The following is a 14534-nucleotide window of genomic DNA, read 5'->3' on the forward strand; positions in this document are numbered from 1 at the left end:
TACAGAATAATACAGAACAATGGTTGGAAGGGACCTTGGAGGTCTTCTAATCGAACCCCCTGTTCAAGCAGGAGACCCTATACCATTCTGGACAAATGGTTGTCCAATCTCTTCTTAAAAGCCTCCAGTGATGGAGCACCCACAACTTCCTGAGGCAAGCTGTTCCACTGATAATTGTTCTCACTGTCAGGAAATTTCGGTTTATTCTGATGAATTCTGTCCTTGATTTGTTTCATCTGTTACTTCTTGTTCTGCCTTTGGGAGAATAGTTCGGCCACCTCTTCTCTCAAATATTGGAAGTCTGCTATCATGGTGCAGTACACTTGTTAGCCACTAGAGTGCGTTGCAAGCTCTGGAAGAGAGCTGGTGCAATACACGTGTTGGCCACTGGGGTGCGTTGCAAGGTCTGGAAGATGCTGGTGCAGTGCACTGGTTGGCCACTAGAGGGTGCTGCAACAGGTAGCTTGATTGCAGGCAGTTATGCTTTGAAGAGTCGTCATCACAGGATGCTGTGATTTAAACTAATGTTTGGAGCAAACTGTGATCAGGCGATTTCCCCTTGTTGAGGAATATAGGCTGGCGTCCTTAGACTTGAGACTGCCTCTAAATTCCAATAAAGGGGAATGTCTCTCCAGCTTTGCAAACAAAGTTAAAACAACAGGCTGGGTTTGGTTACCTCCTTACAGATGTAGATTCCCTCTTTAGGGGCCTTGGTTTTTACATGCAGAGTGGCTAAAGGTATTTATGACTCATTTCCATGGAGATCTCTTTCAATTGCTAATACTTTCACTCAGTTCTTTGCAAAGCCAACCAAGTCATGATCTCAAAGGAAGGATGGGCCGCTTTTTATTGCCTGTTTCCTCTGTGGCATGACCCATTCATTTTAGCAGCTCCAGAGATGGGGGAAAATGCAGTTTCTTTGTTTTAGGACACAAGAAAAGATGCCTTAGACTCTTTCGATTGCAATTTGTAAAAGGTCTGAAGTAAACTAGACATAACATTAGAGTGCCAAATATTTTATTGTTTTGGTTCCCCAAACCAAAATTAAACAGGCTCCAAAATTAGCTTGGTCGCCTAAATTTGGTAGCATGTTTTGGGACTTGTAGGGAAGCAATCTTGATACAGCTTTCTGTCTCCCAGCCACTAGTTTAAATCTTTACCTGCTCCAGTCCCTGAGATCAGAGGATCTGATTTTAGGGAAAAGATGGAGATTCTGAAGCTTGTGCAACTTATCTGCCCAATGCTTGGTTGGAGTCTTTAAGCAGATTCACAAGCCAATATCTTCTCAGAAGTTACTTTCTAGCTGAATTCTAATAAAACATGCTTCCAAGGCAAAACAGTAAGGTCAGAATGGAAGTAGGAGCTTACATCGCCCTATGCTTGTCTTTCTGCGAAATAAGGTGTCTCTAAAGTTGGCAACTTAAAGACCTGTGGACTTCAATTCCCTGAATTCCTCAGTCAGCCATACTGGCTGGGGAATTCTGGGAGTTGAAGTCCAAAAAGTCTTAGAGTTGCCAAGTTTGGAGACCACTATGCTAAATCATATTACAGTATATTCTGGGTAATGAGGATAGACATGACCTTCCAGGCTTGTGTTTTCATTGGGGCTTCTCTTTAAAGCTGTGAATTAACTCTTACAGTGCTGCTTCTGTCTTCACCTCTGAAACTGCTGCAAATTAACTCTTACAGTTCTTCTGCCTACACCTTTGAAATTGGGTTTATGGTGGGTAAGTTTTTTTCTCTTCAGTTAAGCTGGAATTGAGATGGTAGGAAAACTTTATCTTTGTACCCAGCTCCCCACCTATATTTGACCATTGGTTTGAAAGTCTAAAGGACTGGATTTAGATGGCAGGAAGGGAAAAACCCAACAGGATCAACATTCAGGAGTCACTGTTGATTGCAGAAAGAAGGAATCATGTCCTCTTTTCACCATCTGGTGTCTGAAACTACATCTTCATGAGATTATGGTTTTTTTTGAAACTGCAATACCTTTTTTCCTCTGTTAGTTGGTATTACAGCAACCTGAGTCGTGGAGAAGCAGAAGACATGCTGATGCGGATTCCAAGGGATGGAGCCTTCCTGATAAGGAAGAGAGATGAACTGGATTCCTATGCCATAACTTTCAGGTAAGATAAGACCTATGGGGTGATGATTAGATAAATTTTCAGAGTGCCCTTGTGGTTGACTTCACAGAAAAAGATCAGACAATGAAGAACCTTGGGGTCTCTGGAGCACTAATTCATCTATTACTGCATACCCTTCAAAAGAGCCTTCTTGACTTTGTTAGATTAATTGGATGACAATAGTGCCATGTTTCATGGATTCTTGAGTTTCATGGGTTCTTGAATGTCATTAATCAAGTTGCAGAGATGGGTAAGTCTCAGGTTAAGCCTAGCAGATTCTCTCTTCTTTAAAATTGAAAGTAGCAATAGCAATAGCATTTAGGCTTATATACTGCTTCACAGTGCTTTATAGCCCTCTCTAAGCAGTTTAAGAGTCAGCATATTTGCCCCCAACCATCTGGGTCCTCATTTTACCCACCTCAGAAGGATGGAAGGTTGAGTCAACCTTGAGCCGGTCAGGATCGAACTGTTGGCAGTGGGCAGAGTCAGCTTGCAATACTGGATGGATGGATGGATGGATGGACGGACAGAGAGAAGGAAGAAAGGGTGGGTGGATGGATGGATGGAGAGAAGGAAGAAAGGATGGATGGGAAGGAAGGAAGGAAGGAAAATAGCACTGACTTATATACCGCTTCATAGTGCTTTACAGCCCTCTCTAAGTTTACAGAGTCAGCACATTGCCCCCAACCATCTGGGTCCTCCGGAGGATGGAAGGCTGAGTCAGCCTTGAGCCGGTTAGGATCTAATTGCTGGCAGTCAGCAGAGTCAGCCTGCAATACTGCATTCTGACCACTGTGCCACCATGGCTCAAGCCCTTTTGTTCTCACCTAGTTCAGTCCAAACCTGTTAAGATGGAACCTGAGAAACATGGCTAATTATTACCCATCCAGGTTGTCCCACCTGCCAGTAGGAAAAGAAGAAGGATGAACCCTATTATTTAGTGTGGTAGGAAAGGGTTTGGAGACTGAGTGTACAGCCAGGAGAATGGAAACATTTTTGGAGAAGAAGACCTTATAATGGTCTGTGGGAATGACCTTGGGGGATGGAGGAAGAATCTTAATCTAGACAACTGTCACGCAAATGGTATCTCCACCCACGGAAGGAGAAAAGGACATCAGATGTCGCAGCAGGGACCATCTGTAGTTTTCTGGAAAGTAAAGAGAAGGTCTTTCAGACTTTCAAGATTCTGTTAAAGTAACCGTACAATAAGGATAGTGTCTAGTACTCATGGTTGTGCTTGTTGTCTGGTCTACCTCAAAAGGTCAACAGATCCTCTAATCCTCCCTTCGCAAATATTGCATGCCTCTTCTGTAGATGCCAGGAAATGGAGCCATCCATAAACAATCAAACATCTCTGTTTGCAAAGGCTCAGTCAAACAGAGAGCCAGTTTGGTCCAGTGATGAAGGCACCAGGCTAGAAAACGGGAGACTGTGAGTTCAAGTCCTGCCTTAGCTGTGAAACTCTGTTGGGAAAGTCTGACTTGGAGGCCAAAGATGTGAAAGTCTGACTTGGGGGCCAATCACCAGGAGACAATGAGTTCTAGTCCTGCCTTAACCATGAAAGTCAGCTGGGTGACTTTGGGCCAGTCCCTCCCTTTCCCCCCCCCTCTCTCTCTCCCCACACTCCATCACACAGAATAGTTGTAGGGGGAAAACAAATGGAAGGATGAAGTCGTGTTGGATCGTCTCTGCCTTCTTGAGTTACTTGTAAAAAAAAAATACTAAAGGGCGTGGGTATAAATTAAATAAATAAATAAACTGGAATTCTGAGGGCCATTCCTGCTCACGCATTAGATTGCTTTTTTAATAAAAAAAAGGCCATTCCTTGTTTCTTCAAACAGAGCGGAGGGCAAAGTGAAGCATTGCCGAATTAAGCAAGAAGGCCGTCTGTTTGTCTTGGGAACCTCTGCTTATTTTGAGAGTTTAGTGGAGCTGGTGAACTACTACGAGAAGCACCCCCTGTATAGGAAGATGAGGCTGCGATATCCGGTGACCGAGGAACTTCTGGAGCGTTACAGCATGGTAGGTCTCTCTTTTTAAGGAGGGTGCTAAAAGCCACTTATGGAAGCCTTGTTGTTGTTGTTAGTCGTGAAGTTGTGTCTGACACATCACAACCCCATGGACAATGTTCCTCCGGGGCTTCCTGTCCTCTACCATCTTCTGGAGTCCATTTAAGCTCACGCCGACTACTTCAGTGACTCCATCCAGCCACCTCATTCTCTGCCTTCCCCTTCTTCTTCTTTTGCTCTCAATCTTTCCCAGCATCAGGCTCTTCTCCAGCGAGTCCTTCTTCCTTCTTTCGAGCTTCATCTTCAGGATCTGGCCTTCTAAAGAGCAGTCAGGGTTGATCTCCTCTGGGACTGACCAGTTTGATCGCCTTGCAATCCAACGGACTCGCAGGAGTCTCCTCCAGCACCAGAGTTCAAAGGCCTCCATTCTTCTCAGCCTTCCTTATGGTTATGGAAGCCTCGTAGGGGTCATACCGTAACTTTTAAGAACTGTTGGACAAGTAGCAATGGAAGGAAACCAATCAAGGAGACAGCCAACCTAGAACTAAGGAAAAGTGGAGATTTTAATCCAGCCAACCTCAGACTCCGATTAAGAGACTCAGCCATCTTATACCCCAAGCACATAAAAATAAAGCAAAATCTTTTTTCTGGCTGCATGAGAAAATAAATGTGTGATAATCGTTGAATGATTCTACCTTGGGCTGTTAACATTCTCTTGTGTTGCATACCACTGTGGCTGCCATCAAACAACACAATCAGGACCCACAATCTCATTATGGCTTAGCTTAAGGAGGCAACTTACACAACATGGCTCATAAAGTCAGGTGTTTTTTTTGAGACTAAAGAAGAAAAGAGACCTAGATCATAAACACAGTGAAATCATCAGTCATTATGAAAGCTTCCCTTTTCTAGCTATCTCATATATCGAAAAAGATCCCCGAAAATTTTACTAAAGTAACGCTGGATTTTTGGGGGTCAGGAGGAAATCTCAGAAGTTGGGAGAAAGGGAAAATCCAGTAGATTTTCTGGCATTCAGTTGCTGTATGTTAACCTAGGCAAGGTGCCATGCTGAAGACTCAAGACTTTGATGGTAATAAAATGTATTCTGATTTTTCAATTTAGGAGAAAGATCCTAACTCTTTATATGAAGTCAAGATGTATGTGGAGCCCACCGAAATAACGCCTTCTGTGGTGAGTGATATTCTTCTTGATCTTAACAAAAAGAATGGGGAGTTAATTATGCTTCATCTATCATTTTTCCATTCAAATGTCAAAAATCTGAAATGTTTTTTCCCATTGCTTCTTTCTCAAAGCCCCAGAGAACGGTTAAAGCCCTGTATGACTATCAAGCTAAGAGAGATGATGAACTGACATTTTGTCGGGGAGCTTTAATTCATAACGTCTCCAAAGAAAGTGGTGGCTGGTAAGATTTAGATTATTTTTTTTTGGTACTTTTATTGAATGTCTGTGGAGATTCTCAGTCATCCAGGTCATGTTTCTTCCAAAGGTGCTTTTTGAAAAGGCAACTGGACTTTGTTTTTCCTTGAAGATGTTTCACTTCTCATCCAAGAAGCTCCTTCAGTTCTTCAGGCAACTGAAGAAGCCTCTTGGATGAGAAGTGAAATGTCTTCAAGGAAAAATAAAGTCCAGTTGCCTCTTGAAAAAAGCCCTTTCAGGACCTACTTTTGTTGAAGCTGTTATATACATTACCAGCAATGTGAGAAAAGCTGGCATCATATAGAATGCCTAGGAAATCTATGGAATGCATGACATTTTTAGGTGAAGTATGAAATATGTTACTTTAATATATTATATACTTTCTCTAGGCATTGTGTATGATACCTCGGCATTATGCACAATGACAAGAAGTACAGTATTTAGGCAAAGTATGAAAAGAGAGTCATGAAAAGGGTTAGGATTAAGGTTAGTCTATCTCTAACCTTTTATTGAAAAGACATATATGAAAATGAAAGAAGAAATGCAAAATAATGTACAGGACTTCCTTACTTGGAAAAGAAAACAAGAAAAAAAGACGAGTATTGTCCTACTTATTTGCAACCAGGAAGTTTAGAGTTGCATTTTAGCGAAAGTATTTTATATTTTGCCTTTTGGCATTGCATAGAATACCTAGGAAAATGTATGAAATATGAAGCGATTCATACTTTGACATCCCATTTTTGACATTCTGTAGATTTCCAAGGCATTCTACTGGAATATTGCTATCATTTTATTGATAATTTGTGTGTTGTTACTTTTATTATTCAAATCCCAACCCTTCTCCTTGTTACTTAGGTGGAAAGGTGATTATGGATATAAGGTCCAGCATTATTTTCCATCCAATTATGTTGAGGACATGTCATCTGACAGCATGGAAGAACTTGAGAATCAGGTAGGGAAAGTTTTTGTTACGATCTACATGTTAAAGTGTATTCTTGAAATTCCTCAAATCCGTTAAAAGGATTTATCAGCAACCGGATCTAGATTCTACCTGTAAAATTACTTCCACAACTATGTTCCACATATGAACAAAATAAGACACCAGTCTATGTTTCTTAATGCTTTTCTATGTAAAAGTAATCTTTCTGTATCTTTTTATGTTTGGACACCTTTTCTGTTTATTAAATGTTAATATTGACATATAAACTTTGCATGCCAAAAGCAGGGAATAACATCCATTCACAGAACTGGAGAAGCAATAAATACTTTTGCTATTTAAAAACCTACAAAATCTTAGCACCAATCGATATTTGAGTAACTAGAAAGTTATAGCTATAGCACGTTGATTATACAACAATATAATATAATCAGAACTGAATAATTACAGATTGGTGGGTAAGGTCGGCAGTAAAGAGATTTTTTTCTTTGTTCTGCTTTGCTAATGTTATCCAGTAATAGAAAAACTACATATATTAAGAATTGTTTTTATATTGATTTGTATGCTATTAATAATAAATGTATAGTAGGAAAACCAGAGACTATTGACAAGTATAACATATAATTTTTTATTTTTTAACTTGTGCTTTTTAATTTTAAATTTTCTGTTAAGATTAGAGGTCATGAAAAATATTGTAAAAACCTTACAGCTGACAAATTAACAGATGTCCATCTAAAATATGTGCTCCCTTTACTATTAAACTGTCTGGTTAACAAAAAAAAAATGTTACTAAATTTTCTCCAAAGCTTTAAGCTAAAATCATTGATAGCAATTTCCCATTAAATAAATTTCATGGTGACAATTTATTATTGTAAAATGTGGCTTTTGGAATTTTAGTGGATGCACGGGAATCAGGTGTGTTTATTGTACTCCTATTTCTGAAGGTGATTTTTTTTTAAAAAAACCTATATAATAAAATACAAATCTTTTCTTTCCAGATCTTTGAGGACAATCCTTTAGGATCACTATGTCGGGGCATTCTGGATCTCAATTTATATACAGTGGGTATGTAGATGCTGGGCTCCAATTTTTTTGCTTCTTAAATTAGAATTAATATAGGTGCCATGGAGGAAAAAAAATTGTAGTTCTAACAGAAAGGATTATCCTCCTCCTCCTCCTCCTCCTCCTCCTCCTCCTCCTCCTCCTCCTCCTCCTCCTCCTCCTCCTCCTCCTCCTCCTCCTCCTCCTCCTTCTTCATAAGGGTAATAGCATTGATGATTTTCTAACTAGCTTATGAAAGAGACTTTCAACCTAGAACCAAAGAGAAATTTCCAATCAGTGGAATTACCTCCAGAAGTTGTGGATGTTCCATCACTGGAGGTTTTTAAGAAGAGATTCGACTGCCATTTGTCTGGAATATTTTTTATTTTTTATTTATTTTATTTTGTCAAGCGATTATTAGATAACAGGTATAAGTATAAACATGGTTATGAATACATGAAATGGATACAAATAAGAAAAAAAAAAAGAAACAATAGGACAGGGACGGTAGGCACATTGGTGCGCTTATGCACGCCCCCTACAGACCTCTTAGGAAAGGGGTGAGGTCAACAGTTGACAGTCTAAGGTTAAAGTTTTTGGGGTTTGGGGAAGAAACCACAGAGTCAGGTAGAGTATTCCAGACATTGACCACTCTGTTGCTGAAGTCATATTTCCTGCAATCAAGTTTGGTGTGGTTTACCTTGAGTTTGTATCTATTGTGTGCTCTTGTATTGTTGTGGTTGAAGCTGAAGTATTCATTGACAGGTAGGATATTGCAATATATAATTTTATGTACTATACTTAGATCAAACCGAAGGCGGCGTAGTTCTAGGTTGTCTAGGTCTAAAATTTCAAGTCCAGTGGCATAAGGTATTCTTCAACGAGTAGAGGAGTGGAGAACTCTTCCTGTGAAATATTTCTGGACTTTCTCAATTGTATTAATATCAGATATGTAATGCGGGTTCCAGACTGATGAGCTGGATTTGAGTATTGGTCTAGCAAATGTTTTGTATGCTCTAGTTAGTAGAGTGATATTACCGGAGAAAAAGCTACACAGGATTAGGTTTACAACTCTTAATGCCTTTTTGGCTATGAAGTTACAGTGGGCTCTAGCACTTAGATCATTTGAGATGAGTACTCCAAGGTCCTTGACAAAGTTTGGGTCATCAACAAGGTCTTGACTATTCAGCTTGTATTTTATTTTCTATTTTTTTTGTCAATATGTAAGACAGAGCATTTATTTGTTGATAAATTTTATTTGTTTATATAGGGCTGCCTGCTTGAATAGAGAGGGTAGGACTAGAAGACCTTCAAAATACCTTCCAACTCTGCTATTCTGTATTCTCTATATTCCCCATCTGAATAGATCTTTGATCTGTTTACCTCAGTCGCTTTTCCTTACTGCATTTGCAGTTCCAGAGAGTGAAGGACGCTTCTAAGCTAATAAATGCATTCCCCACGAAGAAACTTTTGAAGGCATGATAGACAAGATACAGTTGATGGCCTAATCAAGGCCTCCTGTGGAATCCAGTGGCCTTGTAGAACGTTTCGCCGGAGGAACGTGGAGTAAAATTCCTGTTGTCTCATTTCCAACAGTGAAAATGCCTCAAGGGAACCATGGGAAGAGTTTCGTCTTTGTCCTGGAGCCCAAGAACCTTGAAGACCCTCCTGTTGAGTTCGCCACCGATAAAGTAGAAGAATGGTTTGAGTGGTTCCAGAGCATCAGAGAAATCACCTGGAGAACCGTTGAAGAGGTAGGCATCCAGGCTCAGCCATTCAGTTCGGCCTTCAAGCTTCGTTAGTTGATGCTGGTTTTTAATTTGTACGCTTAAATAAAATATGTTGCTCAAATGTTTGATCTTTCAGCAGGGGTTGGGAAGATCAGTTTCCCAACCAGTTACGCCAGTAACCAAAGGGCTGAGTAGAGATTCTCCTATGCAGACTTTTTTCCTTAGAAGTAATCCTCAGCTTACGACCAGAATTTCTGTGGCTAAGCAAGACGGGCGTTAAGTAACTCACGTCCCATTTTACAACCTTTTTTTTGGCCACGGTTGACAAGTGAATTACCGCTGATTAAATGAACCATACGGTCATTAAAACAAATCTGGCTCCCCTCATTGACTTTTCTTGTTGGAAGCCAGCTGGGAAGTCATAAAAGACGATCAACTGACCCTGGGATCATGCAGCCATCATAAAGACATTCCAGTTGCCAAGTGTCTGGATTTTAATCACATGACCTTGGGGACGCTGCAATGGTTTTAAGTGTGAGGACCGGCTGTAAGGCACTTTCTTCAGTGCCAGTGTAAGTTTGAATAGCAATGGCAATAGCCCTTAGACTTATATACCGCTTCACATTGCTAAGCGGTTTATAGAGTCAGCCTATTGCTCCCAACAATCTGGGTCTTTATTTTACCCACTTCAGAAGGATGGAAGGCTGAGTCAAGCTTGAGCTGCTTAGGGTCAAACTCTTGGCAGTGGGCAAAGTTAACGTGCAATACTGAATTCCAACCACTGCACATGATGGATGGATGGATGGAAGGAAGGATGGATGGAAGGGCAATAGCACTTAGACTTATGTACCAACCTCAGTGCTTTACAGCCCTCTCCAAGCAGTTTACAGATTCAGCCTCTTGCCCCCAACAATCTGGGTCCTCAATTCACCCACCTCAGAAGGACGGAAGGCTGAGTCAACCTTGAGCCGGTCAGGATCGAACTCCTGGCAGTGGGCAGAGTTAGCTGCAATACTGCATTGCAACCACTGTACATCATTATGGATGGATGGATGGATAATAGCAATAGCATTTAACCTTATATACAGCTTCAGAGTGCTTTATATCCCCAGGTGGTTTATAAAGTCAGCCTATTGCCCCCCAAAATCTGGGTCATTTTACGCACTTCGGAAGGATGGAAAGGCTGAGTCAACCTTGAGCTCATGAGAATCGAACTGCCAAACTGCTGGCAGCCAGCAGTCAGCAGAAGTAGCCTGCAATACTGCATTCTTAACCACTGCACCACCACGGCTCTGAATGTTATTAAACAAATTCTTTATAAATTGACGACTACCTGTATATGGTTCAGCATCACACAATTGTTCCTTAAATTACTCTATTCTTCCAAATTAGCTTTTACCGCCGATTGTCATTCTCATCACACAACGGCAGTGTGGCATTTCTGACTAGGTTATCTGGAAATCAAATAGTATGAACACTTTTATGTTTTGAGATATTGACAGGGAGTTGTTCTTTTTTTTTTTTTTTAAAGAAGGTAAAACAGTTGAGTGAGATTTCATAGTTGGAGGTAGAGTAGCTAAAATATTTGGAGATCTTCTTCTGACTGGATTTCTGTAGAAACCAGCCTAAAGTTGACCTCCATTGAGTGATTTTGTGAGGTTTCCTTTCCTGTTGGGTAACTGCCACGATCTAATATATATCCTCTGAACTTTGCTTGTTTTATTGTGTTTTAAAACAGAAAACTTTAAAAGGATACTTGGAAAAGAAGCAGTTAATTGCCATGGAGTTATCTGATTTGGTGATCTACTGCATACCAATGAGCAAAACCAAAGACAATCTCGGTAAACCATTTTTAACCCAACGGTTGGCTGGCTAAACCCAAAACAATATTTGTTGTTTTAGGGGAAGAGAGGTGTGCTGTCAAATCAGGCTGTTTGATATTTGCATATTTTCCAATATTTCAAACCTGGGAGATCTGCAACATAAGGGTTTTGGAAAGATTCTTCTAACTATAATGTCTAAACATTGAAGACACAATTTCTCTCTATTTGAAGTGAAATACAGATGGAAATTGCTGCATAAGCCATTGGAAGTAATCTAACTGTCTCTTTTCCTCCTCCGTGTATGATGTGATCTGCTTTGCAAACTTCTGCCGCCAGCATATTAATTTTACCATTTATTTTAATTTAACTGAAGGCAGAAAACTTATCTAATTCATGTTCCTTCTCCTATTTTCCTCACAACAATCCACGGGGTGCGTTGGGCTGAAAGTGAAGGGCTGGTCCAAAGTCACCCACCTGGTTTTCATGCCTAAGGTGAAACTCAAACTCACAATCTCCTATTGATTGGCTCAAAGTCACCCGCCTGGCTTTCATGTCTAAAATGGGACTAGAACTCACAGTCTTCTGATGATTGGCCCAAAGTCACCCACCTAGCTTTCATGGCTAAACTAGCACTACCACTTTTTTACCCTGATGCTTTGACCATTAGGACAAACTGACTCTCTTATCGCAACTCTGCAGTAAGCTATGTAACGATATATTTTATGAAACAGCTTCTTCCTGCACCTTCTTTTTGTAGATAATCCCGATTTCAAAGAAATCCGCTCTTTCGTGGAAACCAAAGCAGAAAGCATTGTCAAGCAGAAACCGTTTGACCTCCTGAAGTACAATCAGAAGGGACTGACTCGAATTTATCCCAAAGGGCAGAGAGTGGATTCCTCAAATTATGATCCTTTTCGCTTCTGGTTTTGTGGGGTGCAGATGGTGGCTCTTAATTTCCAGACACCAGGTAAAACAAAAAGACAAAGTTCTCATTCACTTTACCACCTTTTCTTTATAAGTAAGCAACTATTGTGAAATGACTGAAATGATCCCACTAAATATAGATAGATAGATAGATAGATAGATAGATAGATAGATAGATAGATAGATAGATAGATAGATAGATAGATAGATAGATAAATATACATATATGTAAAGATATGGATGATATAGATAGATCTGCAGTAAATATATAAATATACATATATGTGGAGATATAGATGATAGATAGAGAGAGATAAATATACATATATGTAAAGATATGGATGATATAGATAGATCTGCAATAAATATATAAATATACATATATGTGGAGATATAGATGATAGATAGAGAGAGATAGAGAGATAAATATACATATATGTAAAGATATGGATGATATAGATAGATCTGCAGTAAATATATAAATATACATATATGTGGAGATATAGATGATAGATAGATAGAGATAGAGAGATAAATATACATATATGTAAAGATATGGATGATATAGATAGATCTGCAGTAAATATATAAATATACATATATGTGGAGATATAGATGATAGAGAGAGATAGAGAGATAAATATACATATATGTAAAGATATGGATGATATAGATAGATCTGCAGTAAATATATAAATATACATATATGTGGAGATATAGATGATAGATAGATAGATAGATAGATAGATAGATAGATAGATAGATAGATAGATAGATAGATATTCTAAAGTAAAAATAGGCAGACAGGCAGACAGATGATAGATAAGATGATAGATAGATAGATAGATAGATAGATAGATAGATAGATAGATAGATAGATAGATAGATAGATAGATAGGACCCCTCTGCTTGGACAGGAAACCCTATACTATTTCAGACAATTAGTTATCCAATCTCTTCTTTAAAACTTCCAGTGTTGGAGCATTTACAACTTCTGGAGGCAAATTGTTCCACTAGTGAATTATTCTGTCAGGATGTTTCTCCACAGTTCTAGGTTGCTTCTCTCCTTGATTAGTTTCCACCCATTGCTTCTTGTCCTGCCCTCAGGTGCTTTGGAGAATAGCTTGGCTCCCTCTTCTTTGGGGCAGCCCCTGAGATATTGGGACAGTGCTATCATGTCACCCCAAGTCCTTCTTTTCATCAGACTAGACATACCCAATTCCAGCAACCATTCTTTATATGTTTTAACTTATTTAACGACCACTTCATTTAGAGATCGAAGTTCCAGTCCTTCCTGTTGTCGTACGTTGAGGACTAGCTGCCTATTATAGTTCTTTCATTTCCACTGAGAAGGACGATGGCTGCATCTTCTCAGGAAGTACCCCATAGTTCGACCGTTCCACATTGCTTGTTTTCGTCCTAGGTTGGTTTAGAAAAGCTCCAGCCCCTTTATTATTTAGGATATTTTGCTTTTCACCAGTCCTTTGGTTAAACCAGGTAACCATCCTGCTAATGTCCTTTCCTTCCCCCACCCCCAATTCTAAATATTCAGATAAATACATGCAAATGAATCAAGCGCTGTTCTCCCTCAACGGTGGGACTGGCTTCGTGCTGCAGCCGGAAAGCATGAGAAACGAGGCCTACGACCCGGTGCCTAACGAATGCAAGAAGAAGCTACAAATGATTTTGACCGTGAGGGTAAATGTTTTTCCCCGCCATGAATGGCGAACAAGGAACATGGTGTGTGTGTGTGTGTCCGTAAGAGGTTTTCCTTTTGAGTTAATAACTGGGCAGCCTTGTTAGATTGGAGCTTCTGCAAATACTGCTGAAGGACTGGAGCCCTTTCATGGGCTGAGAGACGAGCCTTTGTGGGTTTTTATGCCCAAGGTAGCAACAAATATTAGTCTTAACACGTGGGTGCGACAAATTATGAAACTGTACTTATTGAGCCTCCGTCATCAATGCACCGCTTTCCAGGGATCTGCTCAAATGTCCGCCCTCAAGCCACCTTTCTAGTTATATATTTGCTAATCGAAAGTTGGCCTTTTTGTAAAATCATCCCCATCTGATTCTGCTATTGTTCTGAATAATTATATAATGAATAATAATGTCTTGAATAATTATTACCTTTAGAAGAGAATATTCGAAGCTCAGGGTTGAACTGTGGAGATCCCTGGTGCTCTCTGAGCTTGGCGGTTTTCTTGCAGACGCTTCATTACCCAACTAGGTAACACCATCAGTGCTAGAAGGGAGTAGTGGGGTTTGCTCTCATTTTATATTTCAGCGGCTTTCCCTGTCACTGTCGGTGGGGTTGTTTTCTTCTTCGTCTAGCACTGATTTTGTTACCTAGTTTAGTAATGAAACGTTTGCAAGAAAACTACCAAGCTCAGAGAGCACCAAGGACCCCAGTCGTCATCCTCCTCCTCCTCCTCACCCCTCTCTTCTATCACTGATGATGTTACCTAGTTTGGTAATAAAACATCTGCAAGGAAACCACCAAGCTCAGAGAG

The 14534-nt window shown here is 40.0% G+C and overlaps 1 protein-coding gene across 1 annotated transcript in view; it reads left to right on the forward strand.

The window, feature by feature from the left end:
• Positions 1–14534, forward strand: part of PLCG2 (phospholipase C gamma 2) — a 98481-nt gene that overhangs the window by 74368 nt on the left and 9579 nt on the right. The window contains exons 19-28 of the mRNA XM_026672071.2: positions 2007–2126; positions 3965–4145; positions 5255–5323; positions 5446–5555; positions 6425–6521; positions 7505–7571; positions 9144–9301; positions 11016–11118; positions 11858–12067; positions 13577–13722. Of these exons, the coding sequence (XP_026527856.1) occupies positions 2007–2126; positions 3965–4145; positions 5255–5323; positions 5446–5555; positions 6425–6521; positions 7505–7571; positions 9144–9301; positions 11016–11118; positions 11858–12067; positions 13577–13722 (1261 nt within the window). The remainder of the gene's footprint in view (positions 1–2006; positions 2127–3964; positions 4146–5254; positions 5324–5445; positions 5556–6424; positions 6522–7504; positions 7572–9143; positions 9302–11015; positions 11119–11857; positions 12068–13576; positions 13723–14534) is intronic.

Source organism: Notechis scutatus, chromosome 9, assembly GCF_049901735.1.
Source record: "Notechis scutatus isolate UNSWTSFEM ecotype Mainland chromosome 9, rNotScu1.2, whole genome shotgun sequence".
Classification (NCBI taxonomy): Eukaryota; Metazoa; Chordata; class Lepidosauria; order Squamata; family Elapidae; genus Notechis; species Notechis scutatus.